Source organism: Doryrhamphus excisus, chromosome 5, assembly GCF_030265055.1.
Source record: "Doryrhamphus excisus isolate RoL2022-K1 chromosome 5, RoL_Dexc_1.0, whole genome shotgun sequence".
Lineage (NCBI taxonomy): Eukaryota > Metazoa > Chordata > Actinopteri > Syngnathiformes > Syngnathidae > Doryrhamphus > Doryrhamphus excisus.
This window is the reverse complement of record NC_080470.1, coordinates 3,462,130-3,484,690: the sequence shown is the minus strand read 5'-3', so window position 1 is coordinate 3,484,690 and position 22,561 is coordinate 3,462,130. Positions and strand designations below refer to the sequence as shown.

Sequence of the window (22,561 nt, the reverse complement as noted above, 5' to 3'; positions counted from 1 at the left end):
ATCAGGCCTTGATCAAATATTTATGTTTCTTTGTTGAACTCGTCACCCTTCTTCCCCAGTCGCTGGTCGCTGACGACATTTGCCCGAGCGGGAACGCCAACAGAAGTGTGTTTTTTTTGTCTTTGTGGTGCGTGTCTCCTCTGCGCTCCGACGTTTTCCTCTTCCCGCTTTGCTCTGTCAGCCTTTTTATGTCCTTGATTCATTACAGCACAAGAAGGGGGAGAAAGGATGTTAAGCTAAATGCGGCTTTACTGTCCTTCACATCAAAAGATGGAAGTTTTACTTTATTTTTAGCTATTGCCTCAAATAGCAAAATATCATATATAAAAAAAAATACAAATATCAAAAAATACAAATCATAAAACTAAACAAAAAAATATATTTTGAAAATATAGCAACCTTGTAATAGTATGACTTATATATTGTCACTTTTGTGGTAAAACTAAAATATTTTTTTATATATTTTGAAAATATATCAACCTTGTAATAGTATGACTTATATATATAAACTTTATCATAAAACATTTTTTTTCATATTTTGAAAATCTAGCAACCTTGTAATAGTATGACTTATATATTGACACTTTTATCGTAAAACAAACAAAAACATTTTTTTTATATTTTGAAAATCTAGCAACCTTGTAATAGTATGACTTATATATTGACACTTTTATCATAAAACGAAAAAAAATAATATTTTGAAAATCTAGCAACCTTGTAATAGTATGACTTATATATTGACATTTATCATAAAGCAATTTTTTAAATATATTTTGAAAATCTAGCAACATTGTAATCGTATGACTTCTATATTGACACTTTTATCATAAAAAAATATGTTTTTATATATTTTGAAAATCAAGCAACCTTGTAACAGTATGACTTATATATTGACACTTTTATCGTAAAACAAACAAAAAAAATTTAATATTTTGAAAATCTAGCAACCTTGTAATCGTATGACTTCTATGTTGACCCTTTTATCATAAAAAATATTTTTTTATATTTTGAAAATCTAGCAACCTTGTAATAGTATGACTTATATATTGACACTTTTATCGTAAAACAAAAAAAATAATATTTTGAAAATCTAGCAACCTTGTAATAGTATGACTTATAGATTGACACTTTTGTCGTAAATCAAACAAAACATTTTTTTTATATTTTGAAAATCTAACAACCTTGTAATAGTATGACTTATATATTAACACTTTTATCACAAAACAAAAACTTTTTTTTAATACTTTTTATTTTTTTGACTCATATATTGACACTTATGGTAAAACAAAAAAAGTAGAATTATATTTTTTTAATTATATAATTAATATATTATTATATATAATATAATAATTATATATAATGATCTTGATGATGATCTTAACGGACCTGTTCTGTAGCACTGTTAGCAGTGTTAGACCTGTTCTGTAGCACTGTTAGTGAGTGAAATGTACCTTTAAAGTCATTTCCCCATATTTCCACACAGTACGTGAGATATAGTAATACCAGAGAGCAGTAGAAAGTATGGAGTGTTTATTTTCCAAGACACTTCTTCATGACTCGAGACTTACTTGAGCTGATTTTCTCCACCTCTGGTCGTGTGTTGACTTATTTGCTACATTCCGTGCTGTCGTTTTTGTCCAGTGGTTGTAGTATTTGACTGTGGGCTGCGTTTACTCTACTCCTTATTGTCAAGTAGCAGGGGTCCAAAAAAATATGTCCAGGTCATATACGGTATTGTAAGTGTTCCCCTGTGTCCCACGGAATACTTTGTTAACGTTAACAGGATAACGGTTATTATTTATCCATTACAAGTCACATTGTATGCAAAGTACTGAGCCGTGTCTTCCAAACATTGTGTGTTTATAAAAGGAAAGGGAAGCAATAAAACTTGAGTTTGCATAATAGTTTGGTGCGTATGGACAGTGGAATATTATAAAAAGGGGCATGAATCTTAATCCTAATTACTGCCTATTTATCGTCTCAATGCGTTTGTACATAAAGTATACGTTACGTATACGTAAAGTGTACGTTGACTTACTGAACACACTGAAGTTGGTCGGGGGAATAAGAATGGAGGTCCAAAGGAGACATAAACCTTGCTAATTCCATGAAACACAAACAAGACGGTTAGTGGTTCATTTAATTTATTACAATGCAAATCTCCTTTATAGAAATATTTACACCAGTGTCTTTGTCATGTTTTTACATAAAGTTGACATACAGAAACATTTAAGATTGATCAATAAAAAGCCAAGTGAGAATGAATGAAAGAGTGAGCGTGAATCGATATATTTACAAGTTTTACTGTGTGTTGATATGTCAGACACAGAAAAGGTTAGCGATATTCAGCTTTCGGGTGAAAAAATATGTAGTTTTTTTTTGTACGCACCAGCTTTAGTATTTTCGACTTCGTTTTTTTTTGTACAGTATTGCATGTAACAAACTAGTCAATACATACTAGTCAATACACTGGAGCCTATCCCAGCTGTCCTTGGGCAAGAGAGGCGGGGTACACCCTGGACTGGTGGCCAGCCAATCACAGGGCACATATAGACAAACAACCATTCACACTCACATTCATACCTATGGACAATTTGGAGTCGCTAATTAACCTAGCATGTTTTTGGAATGTGGGAGGAAACCGGAGTACCCGGAGAAAACCCACGCATGCACGAGGAGAACATGCAAACTCCACACAGAGATGGCCGAGTGTGGGGAAAGACAAAATAAGAAGCCAAAAAGTTACCACTTCCACACAAAATAGGAGGAGAACTCATTCATTCATTCATCCATTTTCTACCGCTTATCCTCACGAGGGTCACGGGGGTGCTGGAGCCTATCCCAGCTGTCTTCGGACGAGAGTCGGGGTACACCCTGGACTGGTGGCCAGCCAATCACAGGGCACATATAGACAAACAACCATTCACACTCACATTCATACCTATGGATAATTTGGAGTCGCCAATTAACCTAGCATGTTTTTGGAATGTGGGAGGAAACTTGTCCCAATTTTGCAACAAGCCGACTTTTGTGCCGTTTGTTGCATAACAAAATACATAAAAAGTACTGAAACAGTAACAGAAGTTAGGTTTGCCCGAAATGCCGAATACTTTTTATGAGTCACAGTTTTTTTGTCTTCCGCTGATTCCAGTATTCCACGTATCGTTTCATCTCACCTGGAAGTGAAAAAGTTTAAAAATGAATCTCACATAAACGTGTAGATGGCGTGTGGTTTGAATCTAAATTACCGTCTGTGTTCTGCCGATGCTCGGAACTCCGACGGCTGCGCTTTGCCGGTTCTGCTGTGGGAACGCCGGCATTCCGCCAGGTTTCAACACACCAACCTACGGAATATGACTTTATGAAACATGCTAGCAGCTACAATAATAATAATAATAATAATAATAATTATTATTATTATTATTATTATTATTATTATTATAATAGCTGTATCTTGATTAATATACAAGTCAGTTATGTACATTTAAAGGGGAACTCCACTTTTTGGGAGGGATTTTGCCCATCATTTAAGCCCTCTAAAAAAAATAATGGTTTGATTTACATGCTGTGATCATCTTTCGTTTTTCATGTTAGCAGCTACAATAATAATAATAATAATAATAATAATAGCTGTAGCTTGATTAATATACAGGTCAGTTATGTAAATTTAAAGGGGAACTCCACTTTTTGGGGGGATTTTGCCCATCATTTAAGCCCTCTAAAAAAGGTTTTGATTTACATGCTGTTTTTCCGTTTTTCATGTTAGCAGCTACAATAAAAAAAATAAAAAAATAAAATAAAAATTAAATTAAATTAAATTAAATTAAATTAAATTAAATTAAATTAAATTAAATTAAATTAAATTAAATTAAATTAAATTAAATTAAATTAAAATGTCAGTTATGTAAATGGAACACTGTTGGCATTTTATGGAATTTTTTTGTGAGGGCTAATAAGTATTTCCCATGACGTCCGTTGTTAGCTAGCTCATATTAAGTCCTTTACTGGCACTCGAATGCACCGTAATCCCTGACACAGGACTGTTTGTAGCAACATAGTCGTACCATCCAAGCCCTTGACAACTCTGGGGCTTTTGTTATCTCGGACGGCCATCCTTCCTGCTTCTGCTGCGCTCAAATTCCACTAAATGCTGACTCGGCACATAACCTCCACGGTGTCATGCACCCGCTTCCCCGAACGGAGGAGGCGCGGGTCAGCTGAAGGTGGCATACCTTACAATTGGGCGATGCCCTCAGGGTCTGCAGCTCCTTTTCCCTCAGGGCCAAAGTCTCTTCTTGCAGTTTTTTCTGTTCTCTCAGCCGACTCTGCTCAATCAGCAGTTTCTCCATCTTGAGCGGATGAACATGTGTTAGCATACAGCGGAACTAACAGATAAACCGGGATGTGTTGGGAAGAACCTTCTCGTCGTGGGTCCTCTGCTTGAGTTGGAGCTGCTTGCCGGTCTCGGCCAGCGTCTCGCTGCGGTTGTGTTCGCACCGCTGCAGGTCCAAGGTCAAGTGCGAGTGCTGTACCTCCAGACGACTGGACAGGGCTTGAATCTGAGCCACCTGTAAGAAGGATTACATACATGTTCAGTCATCCCTTGTTTTTTTTTTACCATGATTAGAGCTCTCTAGATATGAACTAACACCCCTATAACCACCTTTACACTATTATTTTTTGTTTACACCACATTGGTTACACCCAAGGATACTTCAACATGATCACAGCAGGACGGAGGATCGAACCCACTACCAGCTGAGCCACGCCGCCCCCCCCCAAACATTGCGCAACACCAATGCGCAGGCTACTGCATCTCCGCTAACTAATGAGCTTCCAATTTGCTTGTTCTTAACATAAGAAAGTGTTCCGAATGGATCGGTGAAGAAGGACAATGTAAGAAGCCAAACATTTACCACTTCCACACACAACGAGAGGATAATTTTTTTCACTCTTTTTCACATCATGTCTAATCAATGTAACATTACTGACACCTAGTGACCGGACTACTACACATAACTTGTATTTTTATATTTTTTTGAAATATGCCATAGTAAACCATAAAACAACGATCATTTATTAATTGATTAATTTGCGAAAAACTGCAGTGTAGCGAGGGACAAGTTTGACACTGTTTACATTCATACTGGTTTGTGCTATAGATCAGTGGTTTTTAACTGGTTTGGTTGTGGGACAAACAAGCGGCCACCCACATTGGTCATCAGTACACACACGGTGAAATATTTAAAAAAAATTCTTAATGAGTTTACAGCTCATAAAAAAATTATTCAGTAACTCATAAAAAATTTAAAAAAATATTGTAAATAAAAAAAAAGATATGCCAATATTGTCCAATTTCCGATACCGATTTCAGTCGATACCGATATGTGTAATGTAAACATTAAACAATGTAAAGCATTTTTTAAATATCAGTTTTCATGATTGAAAAAAACCCTACATTTTTATGCTTATGTCGGACCGATAATTAAAACCACAAATTAAAAAGTAAGAAAAATGACTGGAAACTCACAAATGGAGAATCACTGCTATACATGATAGCAACAAATTTACTACTAGTGCTTCCTGACTTTTTTACTACAAACTAAATGAATTATGAAAGTGAACATTTCAGCATAAAAAACAAACAGTGGCGTATTTTTCTCCCAAAACAAGCCGTTAAGTCGGCAATAAATATGGCTTATAAATATGTGATAGTCAAATATGAGCTGTACCACTGAACATCTGGACCCAAAAATGTGATGTACCCAAAAATAAAAATAAACATAAACATAAACATAAACATAAACATAAACATAAACATAAACGTAGCTTGATTAATATACAAGTCAGTTATGTAAATTTAAAGGGGAACTCCACTTTTTGGGGGGGATTTTGCCCATCATTCACAATCCTTGTGTGAAACATGAGCACATATTTTTTCCCTTTTCTGTGCATTATAACAGAGAAAACGAGTTAATATGAGCTGGTTAACAATGCATGTCATCGGGACACACGTATTTAAGCCCTCTAAAAAAAAAACCTCTAATGGTTTGATTTACATACTGTGATCATCTTTCGTTTTTCAGGTTAGCAGCTACAATAATAATAATAATAATAATAATAATAGCTGTAGCTTGACTAATATACAAGTCAGTTATGTAAATTTAAAGGGGAACTCCACTTTTTGGGGGGATTTTGCCCATCATTTAAGCCCTCTAAAAAAACCCTCTAATGGTTTGATTTACATGCTGTCATCATCTTTCGTTTTACATGTTAGCAGCTACAACAACAACAATAATAATAATAATAATAATAATGATGATAATAATAATAATAATAGCTGTAGCTTGATTAATATACAAGTCAGTTATGTAAATTTAAAGGGGAACTCCACTTTTTGGGGGGGATTTTGCCCATCATTCACAATCCTTGTGTGAAACATGAGCACATATTTTTTCCCTTTTCTGTGCATTATAACAGAGAAAACGAGTTAATATGAGCTGGTTAACAATGCATGTCATCGGGACACACGTATTTAAGCCCTCTAAAAAAAAAACCTCTAATGGTTTGATTTACATGCTGTGATCATCTTTCGTTTTTCAGGTTAGCAGCTACAATAATAATAATAATAATAATAATAATAGCTGTAGCTTGACTAATATACAAGTCAGTTATGTAAATTTAAAGGGGAACTCCACTTTTTGGGGGGATTTTGCCCATCATTTAAGCCCTCTAAAAAAACCCTCTAATGGTTTGATTTACATGCTGTCATCATCTTTCGTTTTACATGTTAGCAGCTACAACAACAACAATAATAATAATAATAATAATAATGATGATAATAATAATAATAATAGCTGTAGCTTGATTAATATACAAGTCAGTTATGTAAATTTAAAGGGGAACTCCACTTTTTGGGGGGGATTTTGCCCATCATTCACAATCCTTGTGTGAAACATGAGCACATATTTTTTCCCTTTTCTGTGCATTATAACAGAGAAAACGAGTTAATATGAGCTGGTTAACAATGCATGTCATCGGGACACACGTATTTAAGCCCTCTAAAAAAAAAACCTCTAATGGTTTGATTTACATACTGTGATCATCTTTCGTTTTTCAGGTTAGCAGCTACAATAATAATAATAATAATAATAATAATAATAATAATAATAATAATAATAATAATAGCTGTAGCTTGATTAATATACAAGTCAGTTATGTAAATTTAAAGGGGAACTCCACTTTTTGGGGGGATTTTGCCCATCATTTAAGCCCTCTAAAAAAACCCTCTAATGGTTTGATTTACATGCTGTCATCATCTTTCGTTTTTCATGTTAGCAGCTACAACAACAACAATAATAATAATAATAATAATGATAATAATAATAATAATAATAGCTGTAGCTTGATTAATATACAAGTCAGTTATGTAAATTTAAAGGGGAACTCCACTTTTTGGGGGGATTTTGCCCATCATTTAAGCCCTCTAAAAAAAATATTGGTTTGATTTACATGCTGTGATCATCTTTCGTTTTACATGTTAGCAGCTACAACAACAGCAATAATAATAATGTTAAAATTTAATGAATTAATTAATAATATAATTGCTGTAGCTTGATTAATATACAAGTCAGTTATGTAAATTTAAAGGGGAACTGCACTTTTTGGAGGGATTTTGCCCATCATTTAAGCCCTCTAAAAAAACTCTAATGGTTTTGATTTACATGCTGTTTTTCCGTTTTTCATGTTAGCAGCTACAATAAAAATAAAAATAAAAATAAAAATAAAAATAAAAATAAAAATAAAAATAAAAATAAAAATAAAAATAAAAATAAAAATAAAAATAAAAATATCATCAATAAAAATATCATCAATAAAAATGTCAGTTATGTAAATGGAACACTGTTGGCATTTAATGGAATTTTTTGTGAGGGCTAATAAGTATTTCCCATGACGTCCGTTGTTAGCTAGCTCATATTAAGTCCTTTTCTCGCACTCGAATGCACCGTAATCCCTGACACAGGACTGTTTGTAGCAACATAGTCGTACTGTCCAAGCCCTTGATAGTTTCGAGACCACACATCACAGAAAAAAAACGTTTTCCACGCACTCACCTTGTTTCCCACATTGTCCAAATACAGCTGAAACTTATTCTCCACGTCTCGGGACAGGTTCGTGCAGCTGCTTCTTATCTTCTCCATTTGCTCCTGCTGGCTCTCGCAGGTGAGGTGAAAGGTCATCTGGTGGGGGAACAGGTTGTTGATTTTGTTCAGGAAATCCCTGGTCACCGTCTGGATCCCGTCCAAAGATTGAGCAAAGTCCTCTTTGCATTTCCTGGTCCAAACACAATGTTTTTATTACTGTTATGGTACACACACACACACACACACACACACACACACACACACACACACACACACACACGGTACCTGGTGTATGTGGTGAGCTGCTGTTCCAACATGGTGTTTTGTCTCCGAAGACCGATGGCATCCTGGTGATGGACGTCTCTGTCTCTAAGGGCGTTGTCCCTGGCCTGACTCAGGAAGTGGACCATCTGGGTGAAGTTGGCCTCGATGAGATCTATCATGGCTTTCTGTTGAGCGTTGAGGTTCTGCAAAGTTCTCAGCTCGTCTGCAGAGATCACACAACAGCAGCCATTATTTAACTTTTAAGGGAATAAAATCCACCAAGCATCACTTTACTTTCACGTATACTTTCTTCGACTGGAAAATTGGTCCGTCATTTTCCAGGTTTTCCAAGCACTTTTTTTCCCAATGCACTTCTATATTCATTTTCATATTAGTAAATAACTAACGGCTTCTTAGGCTGCACGGTGGTCGAGTGGTTAGCGTGCATGCCTCACAGTTAGGAGACCGGAGTTCAATTCCACCCTCGGCAATCTCTGTGTGGAGTTTGCATGTTCTCCCCGTGCATGCGTGGGTTTTCTCCGGGTACTCCGGTTTCCTCCCACATTCCAAAAACATGCTAGGTTAATTAGCGACTCCAAATTGTCCATAGGTATGAATGTGAGTGTGAATGGTTGTTTGTCTATATGTGCCCTGTGATTGGCTGGCCACCAGTCCAGGGTGTACCCCGCCTCTCGCCCGAAGACAGCTGGGATAGGCTCCAGCACCTCGTGAGGAAATAGCGGTAGAAAATGAATGAATTAATTTTAGAATGGGGCGGCACGGCAGTATAGTGGTTAGCACGCAGACCTCACAGCTAGGAGACCAGGGTTCAATTCCACCCTCGGCCATCTCTGTGTGGAGTTGGCATGTTCTCCCTGTGCATGCATGGGTTTTTTCCGGGTACTCCGGTTTCCTCCCACATTCCAAAAACATGCTAGGTTAATTGGCGACTCCAAATTGTCCATAGGTATGAATGTGAGTGTGAATGGTTGTTTGTCTATATGTGCCCTGTGATTGGCTGGCCACCAGTCCAGGGTGTACCCCGACTCTCGCTCGAAGACAGCTGGGATAGGCTCCAGCACCCCCACGTGACCCTCGCGATAATGGCTTCTTAATCTGTGGTAGCCATTTGCATCCATGGTTCTCATCATGAATTGTTGCTAAACTATTAGCTAATTTGTCATAGACTACTGCAATACATACTTCCATTATTGACCACAGCAGGTTGCGGAATGGGTGGAGTGGGACATCGCACCACCGTGCTCCGTGTTGTCACAATCTGCCTCTCACAGTTTGCCTATAAAATGCAAAAAAAATAAAAATAACAAGGTGCTGAATTAATAGCAGTTGATGTTTGCTAAATACAAGGATGAAGAGTCTTGAACCAGTCATGATGTGCTATATATATCACTATATTGACACTTACTATGGTACCCATTATGGCATTGGATGCTCATATCACCTTGTACTTCGGTACGGGACAAAAAATTACAAAATAAAAACAAAAAACTGTATTACAGAAAGCAGGAAGTGAACAAATGTAACAGTTACTGATTGTAAAAGTACCAGATGGAGGGGTAGGATTTAATAAGCTTTGCTTCTTCCTACTCCTTTTGGACATGTGGAACTGTGAACTGATTATGTGATGCATTCAATTGTAATCTGATGCACGTTCAAATGAAATAAAACCATTACCATTAATATTGGTCAATATCGATAATGATGAAGCCACTTACTAATTTCGTTCTTAGTTCCGTCTCTGTACTGTTGGCCTGAGTCTTGAGCTTCTCCAGTTCTTTCTCCAGACCAGCTTTCTCAGCCGAGCGAGCCCCGAGTTGAACTCTCAGCTCTCCTTTCTCTTTTGTCAGCTGGAAGTTGTTCTCGCTTAGTGTGTTTAAAGCCAGCTGCAGCTCCTGCACGAGAGAGCAAGGCAGGAGTCTCACTGACAGGAATGATATTAAAAGATGGAGGATGCTGGATCGTAGGTTGGCTCCAGGAACGGACGGGAAAAAAGGTCAAATGTAGTCGTTAAATATCACCCACCTTCACTCTTTTCTCCTCGGCTGACTTCTCAGGTTGCCCGTAGATGAGGAAGAGCACCAAGCTCACGATGATGAGGGACTGGATGAGTGAGGAGAAGAAGAACACGATCCTCCAGTAGTATCCGCAGCTCTTCCCCTTCGGTTTGTGCAGAGGCTCCCTTGCTTCCAGGCCAAACTTGGCCCGGGAGTAGCTGGAGCTGTACATGACGTTTGGGGGTGAAATGGTGGCAAGCGCTTTGGAAGATCTAAACAGGAAGATTTTTTGGAGGCACCTGCAGAAACCTGAAGTGGAGACTCAGGGGGGGTTGAAGTGGGTCTTATGAGAGAACCAAGAGTGTATGTAATGTAAACAAAGAGTGTGAGGAGACGAGTGGGGCCATGTTTATAAATGCTGCCGGGGGGGGGCACACTTCCACTCCATGTTGGCCCAGCCCTCACCTCACATACCGCCCTCTTACCCCCCCCCCCCCCCCCCCCCCCACCTCCTGATCGACCTCTGTCACATTTACAGCCTCCAGTAGCCTCACCAACTCACACTTGCAGCCATTACTACAAAAATAGATGCGAATGGAAAATGTAGCATGCATACTGTCAATCAACCTTGGTTTTAGATGCCCATTGTCAGTAGACAGGAAAAACATTCCGAATAGAATACATTCTTGGGAATAGTGAGCTGTGCCTTCTTACATGATGAATAATATAGGCCATTGGAGTAAAAACATAAAAGACATATTTAATATTCAGTATAATGCTAATAAATTGTGATAATCCACAATCCACTTGTTGTTTTTAATCACTAAAATACAATGCAAGCTGCATGGCGGAAAAGTGTTTAGCACTCAGGCCACACAGCTAAGAGACCCAAGTTCGATTCCACCCTCAGCCATCTCTGTGTGGAGTTTGCATGTTCTCCCCGTGCATCCGGGTACTCCGGTTTCCTCCCACATTCCAAAAACATGCTAGGTTAATTCATTCATTTTCTACCGCAGGGGGTGCTGGAGCCTATCCCAGCTGTCTTCAGGTGAGAGGCGGGGTACACCCTGGACTTGTCGCCAGCCAATCACAGGGCACATATATACAAACAACAATTCATGCATGTTTTTGGAATTTGGGCGGAAACAACCATTAGACAAACAACCATTCACACTCACATTCATACCTATGGACAATTTGGAGTCGCTAATTAACCTAGCATGTTTTTGGAATGTGGGAGGAAACCGGAGTACCCGGAGAAAACCCACGCATGCATGGGGAGAACATGCAAACTCCACACAGAGATGGCCGAGGGTGGGATTGAACTCGGGTCTCCTAGCTGTGAAGCCAGTGTGCTAACCACCGGGCTGCTTTGCAGCCCTGGTTCAGTAGTAGTCAAAATAGTAGTATCAAAATAGTAGTCATGCCAAAATGTTGTGTTGCTGCTGGATGTTCACAGTATCCGAGTGATACTGTTGTGGGTGTGCTGGAGCCTATCCCAGCTGTCTTCAGGCGAGAGGCGGGGTACACCCTGGACTGGTCGCCAGTCAATCACAGGGCACATATAGACAAACAACAATTCAATTTTTGGAATTTGGGAGGAAACGGGAGTATCCGGAGAAAAAACACGCATGCACGGGGAGAACATGCAAACTCCACACAGAGATGGCCGAGGGTGGAATTGAACCCTGGTCTCCTACTAGGCTAATTGGCGACTCCAAATTGTCCATAGGTATGAATGTGAGTGTGAATGGTTGTGAGGATAAGTGGTAGAAAATGAATGAATGAATAAAATTCAAAAGGTTTGTAGCTATATCTCAAAAAACGACTCATTTGTGTTAACTGAAAAAGCTGGTCATCAATCATTCAAAGCATTAGAGGCTGTTTTGTTGCAGAGGGACAAGGAAGGGAAGCCAATATTGCCCTCAAATGCTTATTTGAGGTAAGGGGGTCTTGGACGGAACAGGTGTTCCAACTGGTATGGCGTCTGCATCGGTCTGTTGTGGTGAAGATCTCTCAATTTACCGATCGGTCTCCGTTCTTATACCTCACCTATGGTCATGACCAGGGACAAGATCCATAAGATCCATAAAGTGGCAGGGCTCGCCCTTAGAGATAAGCTGAGAAGCCCCCTCCACGGGGAGGTGTTCAGGGCACGTGCGACCGGTAGGAGGCCTTGGGGAAGACCCAGGACACTTTGCATGGACATGTCTCTCAACTGGTGTGGGAACGCCTCAGAATCCGCCGGGAGGAGCTGGACGAAGTTGCCGAGGAGATGGAAGTCTGGGAGTCCCTTCTTCCCGACCCGACCTCAGATAAGCGGTAGAAGATGGATATGTATTATTGCTTATGGCTTTGAAGGTAAATATAAGTAAGTATTTTACTACATTTTACTGAAATTAGGTATTAGTGGCACATATAGTTGTGCTCTTAAAATATAAAAAGCATTCATAACACATACAGTAAGAAAACCTGACATTTTTGTGAGACTGTCAAGTTACACATGGAATTTTACACTGGAAAGAAAATAGGAAAACAGCCACATTAAATGATTGACCTTAACCAACGGGGGTCCAGAGTTTAAGAAAGTCATTGCTGGTACCGATGTCACCTTTGTATGACCACTATCACACCGCCCAGACCGTAGAAACAAAATAAGAAAACGCATATCCTGTCCCAAGCAAGCACGGAAAGGAGTCACGGCAGCGGAGGAGAGAAGGAATGAAAACAATAGGGAGCTGTCATTCTTCAGGGATGAGGGAATAACAAATTCTCCCTGCAGTACATACAGAGTCTCCGGGCCCTCCTGCACGCTGTTATCTGCAGCGATGACGTGAGGACAAGCCGACACTGCAGGGGCAGGGTGGAAAAGGGGAAAGGTCTTCAGGGCCCCGAGCTTTCCTGCTCCCTATTGTCTCACTAACAACATTCCCTGCCTGGGGAAAAAACCTCAATTATGAATGCCTGTGAGTGACAGAAAGTGAGTAACTATCAAGTGTAGACAGACGTTGGATCCAAAACAGGAAACCTCATGTTTGAAGGTTAAGACAAATAGACTACTTTAGATAACTAAACAGGACACAGGAGACATATGTCTTTAGCACTGGAGTAATATTCACACCATAAGTGGATAAGAGATAACTTCAATACCTTCAATAACTTCAATCCAGGTCGCCATCATTTCATTCAATCATCTGACAGAATGGTGACGTGTGAAAGTTACAAAAGGTTCAATATTCATTTTAAGATAGTAGACTTACGTTAAAGTAGCATCCACGTAGAATGTTGAATCTACAGTACTTTTTTTTTTTAACTGTCGTTCTCATTTCTAGCCGAGATAAATGCTGCCACCTCCTGGCAACTATATAGAAAGCACACAAAAACATATTTAAACAGATAGCATATTATAACAGTATATAACAGTACATATTTAACGGTCTACTTTTGTCAAAAAAAGTAGGATTCAGGGTTCAAGAAATTCAAATATAAGACATTTTGAAATAATATAGAATACAATTCAAGCCATACTGAAAAAAAAGAGTAAAAAAGAAACACAAAAGAAAATCGGAGGCTCGCTGGCTAGCTAGCTAGTTCGCGGCTAGCTGGTTGTGCTCGATAAATTCTGACCGGGCTGTTTGGCTGCTCGGGTACTATGGTTCCGTTTTGTGTATAACAGTACATATTTAACGGTCTACGTTTGTCAAAAAAGTAGGATTCAGGGTTCAAGAAATTCAAATATAAGACATTTTGAAATAATATAGAATACAATTCAAGCCATACTGAAAAAAAAGAGTAAAAAAGAAACACAAAAGAAAATCGGAGGCTCGCTGGCTAGCTAGCTAGTTCGCGGCTAGCTGGTTGTGCTCGATAAATTCTGACCGGGCTGTTTGGCTGCTCGGGTACTATGGTTCCGTTTTGTGTATAACAGTACATATTTAACGGTCTACTTTTGTAAAAAAAAAAAAAAAAGTAGGATTCAGGGTACAAGAAATTCAAATATAAGACATTTTGAAATAATATAGAATACAAAACAAGTCATACTGAAAAAAAGAGTCCAAAAGACACAAAAGAAAATCGGAGGCTCGCTGGCTAGCTAGCTAGCTCGCGGCTAGCTGGTTGTGCTCGATACATTCTGACCGGGCTGTTTGACTGCTCGGGTACTATGGTTCCGTTTTGTGTATAACAGTACACATTTAACGGTCTACCTTTGTCAAAAAAAGTAGGATTCAGGGTACAACAAATTCAAATATAAGACATTTTGAAATAATATAGAATACAATTCAAGCCATACTGGAAAAGAGTCCAAAAGATACAAAAGAAAATCGGAGGCTCGCTGGCTAGCTAGCTAGCTAGTTCGCGGCTAGCTGGTTGTGCTCGATAAATTCTGACCGGGCTGTTTGGCTGCTCGGGTACTATGGTTCCGTTTTGTATATAGCGTTCTAAAAAACAAACAAAAATAATAATTTCCAGGCAAAACTGATGTTTATGCGTTTGTTTTAAATAACAGCGACTTTAGTACATTTTTGAATACCTTTCAAAAACGAATTTAAGATTTTAATTGATTGTAATTTACACCGGTGTGGAACTGTACTACATGCGTGCAAGCTAACGGAGCATGACACAGTGCAGTTGTACACAAGAACAATGAACGTACATTATTATTATTATTATGTCAAAGCAGATTTTTTAATTAAGTTTTGTGTTAGATCTCATTAGTTTGTAAAAATGTAGCCTTTTGAGTTGGCTTCTTCTACTATCAGCTTGTCCCAGTAGGCGTCAGCACGGTGGATTTACCTATTTCCATCACTCTTTGGTCGTTTGCATCTTCCTTTGTCCTTCCTCCACTTGCATGTCCTCTAGAACACTTTTCATGGGTCTTCCCCATCCTACTCACATAACTAAATGAATATAATAGACAGCAAAGGTGCAGATGACCAAATAAAATAAATATTCCACACAGAAAGTATGCAACAAGTTCACTTCTTTGTTTGTACATATGGAACGAGGTGCCATCTTGATGTTACCGTAACCTTTTTTTTTATTTCTTAAATATTAGCCAGTCCTCAATCATAATCAAATCTTAAAAGATAATAGAAAACTACCTGTATTTGGACAATCCAAGTGCTGGTCTATTAATGTACAAAGTGTGCGTTTAAACGCCACAGAATGAAGTCCCCTACTTAGACTGTGGCTTCCACGTCCTGCACCTCGTCCCCCTCCAGGAGGCTGTAGGACGCGTGGCTCTGGAAAGGTCTCTGCAGAGGGTGAGCCAGAAGTTTGGCCATGCAGTTGTGCAGCTCAATGGCGGGGCCGCTCAGGGAAACCTCAAAACGATAACCCATGCCTTTTGAGTCGAGGTTGCAGAAAGCGGTGTAGTTGTCCTGGAAACAAAACAAGCAGTCAATGGAGAATGGAAGCATTAAAAAAAAAAGAGGCAGACTTCGGAGTGAACCCGAAGTTTGTTTGTTCGAGAGCGAGAAGGAAAACAAATACGGATGCACATGTCAATATATTGAGTCCGGCAAAATTATTCATTCATTCATTTTTCTACCGCTTTATCCTCACAAGGGTCGCGGGGAATGCTGGAGCCTATCCCAGCTGTCTTTGGGCGAGAGGCGGGGTACACCCTGGACTGGTCGCCAGCCAATCACAGGGCACATATAGACAAACAACCATTCACACTCACATTCATACCTATGGACAATTTGGAGTCGCTAATTAACCTAGCATGTTTTTGGAATGTGGGAGCAAACCGGAGCACCCGGAGAAAACCCACGCATGCACAGAGATGCCCGAGGGTGGAATTGAACCCTGGTCTCCTAGCTGTGAGGTCTACGCGCTAACCACTAGACCCCGGCAAAATTATGTTTGTTTTTATTTATTGTGCGGTTTATTTATTTACTGATTATTATTATAATTATTATTATTATTTACTGCATTTACATTCCCTTCTAGGATGCTAATATGATGCTAGTATGATCAATAAAAATATTTTTTTAAAAACGCTCTACTTACCCGCCAGCTGGTCTCCTCCCCCTGATCTTCCACCCCATTGTGTAGGTAGACCACGTCAAAGAAGAAATACGGAGACTGCAGCATTTTCTGAAGGCCGACACATAAAAAGATGCATGTTGAGTTGATGTTGTGTCAGATGTTAAAGAGCTGCACAAAAGTCTGAACTACACGACCAAAGGCCACTCATTCCGACGTAAATCAACAGCACAAATATATATACGGTAATAACGACAAAAAAAAACTTGTTGGGTAAAGGCGACTATAGGGGTGTTATTTCATGTCTAGAGAGCTTTAATGTTAACCAGATTGTAAACATTCATTCATTCACACACATGAGAATTAGCCTTTTTTATGTCTTAAATGTTTTTTCTTAAATTAGGTCTACCATATTGGGAAATATACCAGCGTAAAGGTGACTATAGGGGTGTTATTTCTTGTCTAGAAGGCTCTAAAAATAAAAATAAAAACATATTTAGAGAGTTGTAAAAAGTTTTTTATGCAAAATATTCCATTTATAAAGAAGGATTCCTACTTGTCAGAAACCCATGGTCAAGTCTGGAACCACTTAATTGCACTAAAGGAAAAGGGATTACTGCAGTTTGCTTTAAGCACGGTTAGCCAAACTTTTTCCACCAAGGGCTGCATACTGAAAAAATTAAAAGATGCGGGAGACGCTTTGATATTTTTTATATATTTTTTTGAATTTTGTAAAAAAAAAAAAAAAAAAAAAAAACATAAAAAGGCTAAAAAATGATATACATATATTAAAGACTAAGTATCAACATTTGTGCCTTTCAAAAAATGTGTTTGCTTGATGTTATTTGTACCAAGTGCCGCACTTTGGAGACCACTGGCATAAAGCGTCTGTGAGCAAAAGAAGTTTGCAGACTTACTCCGACGGCCTCAGAGGGGCTGAGCTGTAGCTGTCCAGCATGGCGGCTGTAGATGAGCACGGTCCGCACCACGTAAGGAGGTGGGATGGTCTGAACATTCTCCATCAATGGCAGCTCGATCTTCTGACGACTGTCAAATGGACACCTCAGTCAACCACCTTCGTATAGAATTCTTTAGGACATGACGTAGAAGACAAAGTACGTACATGACATTGAGAAGATCTTCCAGGTCTGCAGAGGACAGCTCAGGATAAAACTATAAACCACCAACTTATAAGCCTTTTTTTTATGAATGGATTGTGAATGAAAGGATACTGAAGGTCTCGCACACATTGGTCTCCAAGTCGTACAAACAGCTGCACAGCTCCCTGGGGTCAGAGGTGAAGCCTGACAGCTGAGACGAATGCACGCAAAAAGGAGAACATTCCATAAAGATGTTACGTAAAATACCGTCCATCAAAAGTGTGCCTCACTCACCCACAGAGCGTCATCATTGACCACCACCAGAGCAAACTCATGCCTTTTGTCAATCTTGTGCTTAGTTCTCACAAACATCTCAATCATCTTCTGGGAAATGTTAAGGGCATTTGTTTTAGACCTGGAGAGAAACACGCATATTGTAACGACGTGACATGTTCTCCGGAGTGGCGGGGAGGAACTACAGAAGAAGCATACCCATTAAAAGATTCCAGCTTTGGTAGACACATCTCCTCAGAAAGGTCCAAGCAGATGATCTGTCGGAAAGAACAGAAGGTGCTAGTCAGGATTTCATTCATTCATTCATTCATTTTCTACTGCTTTTTCCTCACGAGGGTCGTGGGGGGTGCTGGAGCCTATCCCAGCTGTTTTTGGGCGAGAGGCCTTTGAAGGTCTTAAACAGGTTCTCTGCTCTAACCACAATAAATAAAAATAAAAAAATATAATAATAAATAAAAATGATTAAAAAAATATTCATTCATTTTCTAACAAAAATGTGTGTACTGCTGGAGCCTACTTCAGCTGTCTTCGGCCGAGAGGCGGGGTACACCCTGGACTGGTGGCCAGCCAATCACAGGGCACATATAGACAAACAACCATTCACACTCACATTCATACCTATGGACAATTTGGAGTCGCTAATTAACCTAGCATGTTTTTGGAATGTGGGAGGAAACCGGAGTACCCGGAGAAAACCCACGCATGCACGGGGAGAACATGCAAACTCCACACAGAGATGACCGAGACTGGAATTGAACCCTGGTCTCCTAGCTTTGAGGTCTGCGAGCTAACCACTCGACCGCCATGCCGCCCCCTTTGGAACCATAACATATTAATTGACCTCTTATCAGTATTTAAAAAGATTATAAAGCCATTTCTACATCTCTGGGACTCCAGCAAACCACAGTGAGAGCCATTATCCATAAATAGCACTCACATTCATACCTATGGACAATTTGGAGTCGCCAATTAACCTAGCATGTTTTTGGAATGTGGGAGGAAACCGGAGTACCCGGAGAAAACCCACGCGTGCACGGGGAGAACATGCAAACTCCACACAGAGATGGCCGAGAGTGGAATTGAACCCTGGTCTCCTAGCTTTGAGGTCTGCGAGCCAACCACTCGACCGCCATGCCGCCCCCTTTGGAACCATAACATATTAATTGACCTCTTATCAGTATTTAAAAAGATTATAAAGCCATTTCTACATCCCTGGGACTCCAGCAAACCACAGTGAGAGCCATTATCCACAAATAGCACTCACATTCATACCTATGGACAATTTGGAGTCACCAATTAACCTAGCATGTTTTTGGAATGTGGGAGGAAACCGGATTCCACGCATGCACGGGGAGAACATGCAAACTCCACACAGATATGGCCGAGGGTGGAATTGAACTCGGGTCTCCTAGCTGTGAGGTCTGCGCGCTAACCACTCTACCGCCGTGCTGTAGTCAGGATTTAAATATCGCAAATGATTCAATTAACAACCTATAGTTGCCGGGTGCGTTGTCTATAAACCAAACAAATAATAGCATTAACAGCTATGGCTGTAGGCAAACTCCTGATGTGGGTTTTATTAACTCCACAAGATGCTAGCTGTATTTGAAGTATAATGAGTAGTAAAATGTTGACGGCACTGCTCAGATGTTGTTATATTGGCTGTACTGGCATTACAACATTGGTTGTGTTGTTCAATTACGCAAACACTAATGCGCTAATCAGGGAGCTAAGTTTTCCTTCCCGCTTTCTTATTTTGTGGCTGAAAGTTCATTCATTCATTTTCTACCGCTTTTCCTCACAAGGGTCACGGGGGGTGCTGGAGCCTATCCCAGCTGTCTTTGGGTCAGAGGCGGGGTACACTCTGGACAGCCAATCACAGGGCACATATAGACAAACAACCATTCACACTCACATTCATACCTATGGACAATTAACCTAGCATGTTTTTGGAATGTAGGAGGAAACCCGGAGAAAACCCACACAGCAAACTCCACACAGAGATGGCCGAGGGTAGAATTGAACCCTGGTCTCCTAGCTGTGAGGTCTGTGCGCTAACCACTCGACCACCGTGCCGCCTGGTCTAAAGTTATAATATATTATACCATTTATACCAAATGTACCGCGTGAGCCTACCACTTTTTCTGGACAGTTGACACGAGGAACTCGAATTTGGTACTCTGCTGGTGGAGGTACAGGGGTCGACAGCGGGGGCTGCTGTTGCGTGGGCTTCGGTCTCTCCTTGGCTGTAGCAGCAGCAGCAGCAACAAGCTGCATCGGTGTAGCAGCAGCAGCGGAGGCGGCTGTAGCAGCAGTAGCAGCCACAGGGGTCACAGTCTGAGCTACGGCTGTGGAGATGCTTGTAGTGGTGGAACTCGGGGGACTGTCACTGGTCGAGGCCTCGCCTTCACCCTCAACGCGGCTGCCGACAGCCGGTTGTGACAGACTGGGGTTCCCGCCGCCTCCGAGGCTACCGGTGCTGCCGCGGCGGTCCTCGGCGCCTTCGGGGTTGGAACGGGTTCGTGGTCGCAGATCCACCAGGCGCTCCTCTCCATCTGCTGGGCCGGGCTCAGGTGTCTCCATAGATACACAGTTTGCTAGGAAAAATGGGAAACCTAATTAAATAATGCAGGGGGTCCATTTTTTTATGTTTTTCCACACAGGCATCAACACATACACACATTTTCATTTCTATTAACATTTTACAACATGCTTATCATTACTGTAGTGGTGTGAAACTGCACAGCACCATACTGAGAGCTGTTTCTGATATTTTATCCCACTTGTGGCTAAATGACTTAACCAAAATAAATGCGTAAAGCTCTCTCGGAAAGTTTTATGCTATACAGTTCATCCTCAAAATACTATTAGGCTGCATATTCGATCTGAAAAGCACACAAGGAAGCTGTAGCCTGTAAATAAAGGCAGAAGCTAACCGAGCACTTAGCCATTAGCCAACCTTACTCGGACTTTTAGAGCAAAACTGATACAGTACAACAACTCTTTTGCCTTAGAAAAAACGAGTAAACGTACCTTATTTACGGCTACGAAGAAATTAGGACTTATTAGTGGTAAAACTCATTGAAAATCGCCCAAAATACCGCCTACTGGCTAGCGTTTGTTTTTGACTTCCTTACCGGAAATGACGTCATGTGCGAACAGTATAGTGGGTAGTGTAGTTTTTTTACGGAGAACATCGTAAACATCCAATGTTTCTTTTCTCAAGTTTTGAAAATGACAAGTAGACGCAATGAACAATTAAAATAATAATAGTAATAACATAACAACCATACCGAACGTAATTTGAGTGTAGTTTTCAAAAACATACAACCACTTTGAGATGGTTTTACAATATTGCGGTTATTTTGGCTAGGAAAAGCAGTCAATATTAGCAACCACAATAACTCCAAGACCTTAATAATAAATAATAATATAATCGTTGTTGATGTGAGTGTGAATGACATTTAGTGTATATGTGTCCTGCTGAGGACAAATAGTATAAACAATGTTGGGATGGAGTGTGCAGATCGATACAAACATCGATAGTATCGATCTAAAGGTGGCAAATTTGGCAAATAAATAAGCATAGTACACTGACAACTGTGAAAACAAAAGCAACAAATGCATTGACACATGATACAATGACTATATTTAGTATTTTATGATTACTATATACTGTAAAAATAGGCATTTTATTTTATTTTATTTTATTATTATTAATTATATTTATTATTATTATATTATTCATACATTCATTCATTCATTTTCTACCGCTTATTCTCACGAGGGTTGCTGGAGCCTATCCCTGCTGTCTTCGGGTGAGAGGCGGGGTACACCCTGGACTGGAGAACTAGGTTCTCCTAGCTGTGAGGTCTGCGCGCTAACCACTCGACCGCCGTGCAGCCGAGAATATTCATTCATTCATTCATTCATTTTCTACCGCTTTTTTCTCAAGAGGGTCGCGGGGGTGCTGGAGCCTATCCCAGCTGTCTTCGGACGAGAGGCAGGGTACACCCTGGACTGGTGGCCAGCCAATCACAGGGCACATATAGACAAACAACCATTCACACTCACATTCATACCTATGGACAATTTGGAGTCGCCAATTAACCTAGCATGTTTTTGGAATGTGGGAGGAAACCGGAGTACCCGGAGAAAACCCACACAGCAAACTCCACACAGAGATGGCCGAAGGGTGAACTCGGGTCTCCTAGCTGTGAGGTTAATTTAATTTAATTTAATTTAATTTAATTTAATTTAATTTAATTTAATTTAATTTAATTTCATTTCATTTCATTTCATTTCATTTCATTTCATTTCATTTCATTTCATTTCATTTTATTTTATTTTATTTTATTTTATTTTATTTTATTTTATTTTATTTTATTTTATTTTATTTTTATATCTATGGACAATTTGGAGTTGCCAATTAACCTAGCATGTTTTTGGAATGTGGGAGGAAACCGGAGTACCCGGAGAAAACCCACGCATGCACGGGGAGAACATGCAAAATCCTCCTAGCTGTGAGGTCTGCTCGCTAACCACTCATTTGCCGTGCAGCCCTATTTTATTTTATTATATATTATAAATCATTCCTATCTACAATAAGTGTGCACTAATACTTACAGTACATTCACACATCCAGCATTTTACAGTCTAAGTCAGAATGCCGGAAAGTAAAAAGTGCACAAAACAGGAAAGGACACAAAGTGACGAGGAATTGGGTGGGGATGACTTTTCCACTGACTTCATT

At 39.8% G+C, this 22,561-nt stretch overlaps 2 protein-coding genes across 19 annotated transcripts; both read right to left on the bottom strand.

The window, feature by feature from the left end:
• Positions 1–2,117: 2,117 nt before the first annotated feature.
• Positions 2,118–10,876, bottom strand: plvapb (plasmalemma vesicle associated protein b). The gene is made up of 9 exons (XM_058072354.1): positions 10,452–10,876; positions 10,145–10,321; positions 9,612–9,705; positions 8,430–8,631; positions 8,115–8,334; positions 4,419–4,568; positions 4,233–4,349; positions 3,249–3,344; positions 2,118–3,176 (listed from the first exon to the last, which is right to left on the bottom strand). Exons 1-9 carry the CDS (start codon positions 10,653–10,655, stop codon positions 3,168–3,170), a joined length of 1,269 nt encoding a protein of 422 aa, XP_057928337.1. The 5' UTR covers positions 10,656–10,876; the 3' UTR covers positions 2,118–3,167.
• Positions 10,877–11,163: 287 nt separating this feature from the next.
• Positions 11,164–20,976, bottom strand: babam1 (BRISC and BRCA1 A complex member 1). Of its 18 annotated transcripts, none has more exons than XR_009129772.1 (11): positions 20,842–20,976; positions 19,945–20,405; positions 18,007–18,065; positions 17,809–17,929; positions 17,647–17,725; positions 17,538–17,562; positions 17,332–17,461; positions 16,439–16,525; positions 13,684–15,804; positions 13,574–13,617; positions 11,164–13,273 (listed from the first exon to the last, which is right to left on the bottom strand). XR_009129772.1 is itself a non-coding variant. In XM_058072360.1 (9 exons), exons 2-9 carry the CDS (start codon positions 20,389–20,391, stop codon positions 15,604–15,606), a joined length of 1,149 nt encoding a protein of 382 aa, XP_057928343.1. In that variant the 5' UTR covers positions 20,392–20,405; positions 20,842–20,976; the 3' UTR covers positions 11,164–15,603. The 18 variants fall into 18 exon arrangements, 1 of the variants encoding a protein (XP_057928343.1); XR_009129775.1 differs by having other exon boundaries at positions 11,164–12,733; XR_009129778.1 differs by lacking the exon at positions 13,574–13,617 and having other exon boundaries at positions 11,164–12,733; positions 13,213–13,273.
• Between the last annotated feature and the right edge of the window lie 1,585 nt (positions 20,977–22,561).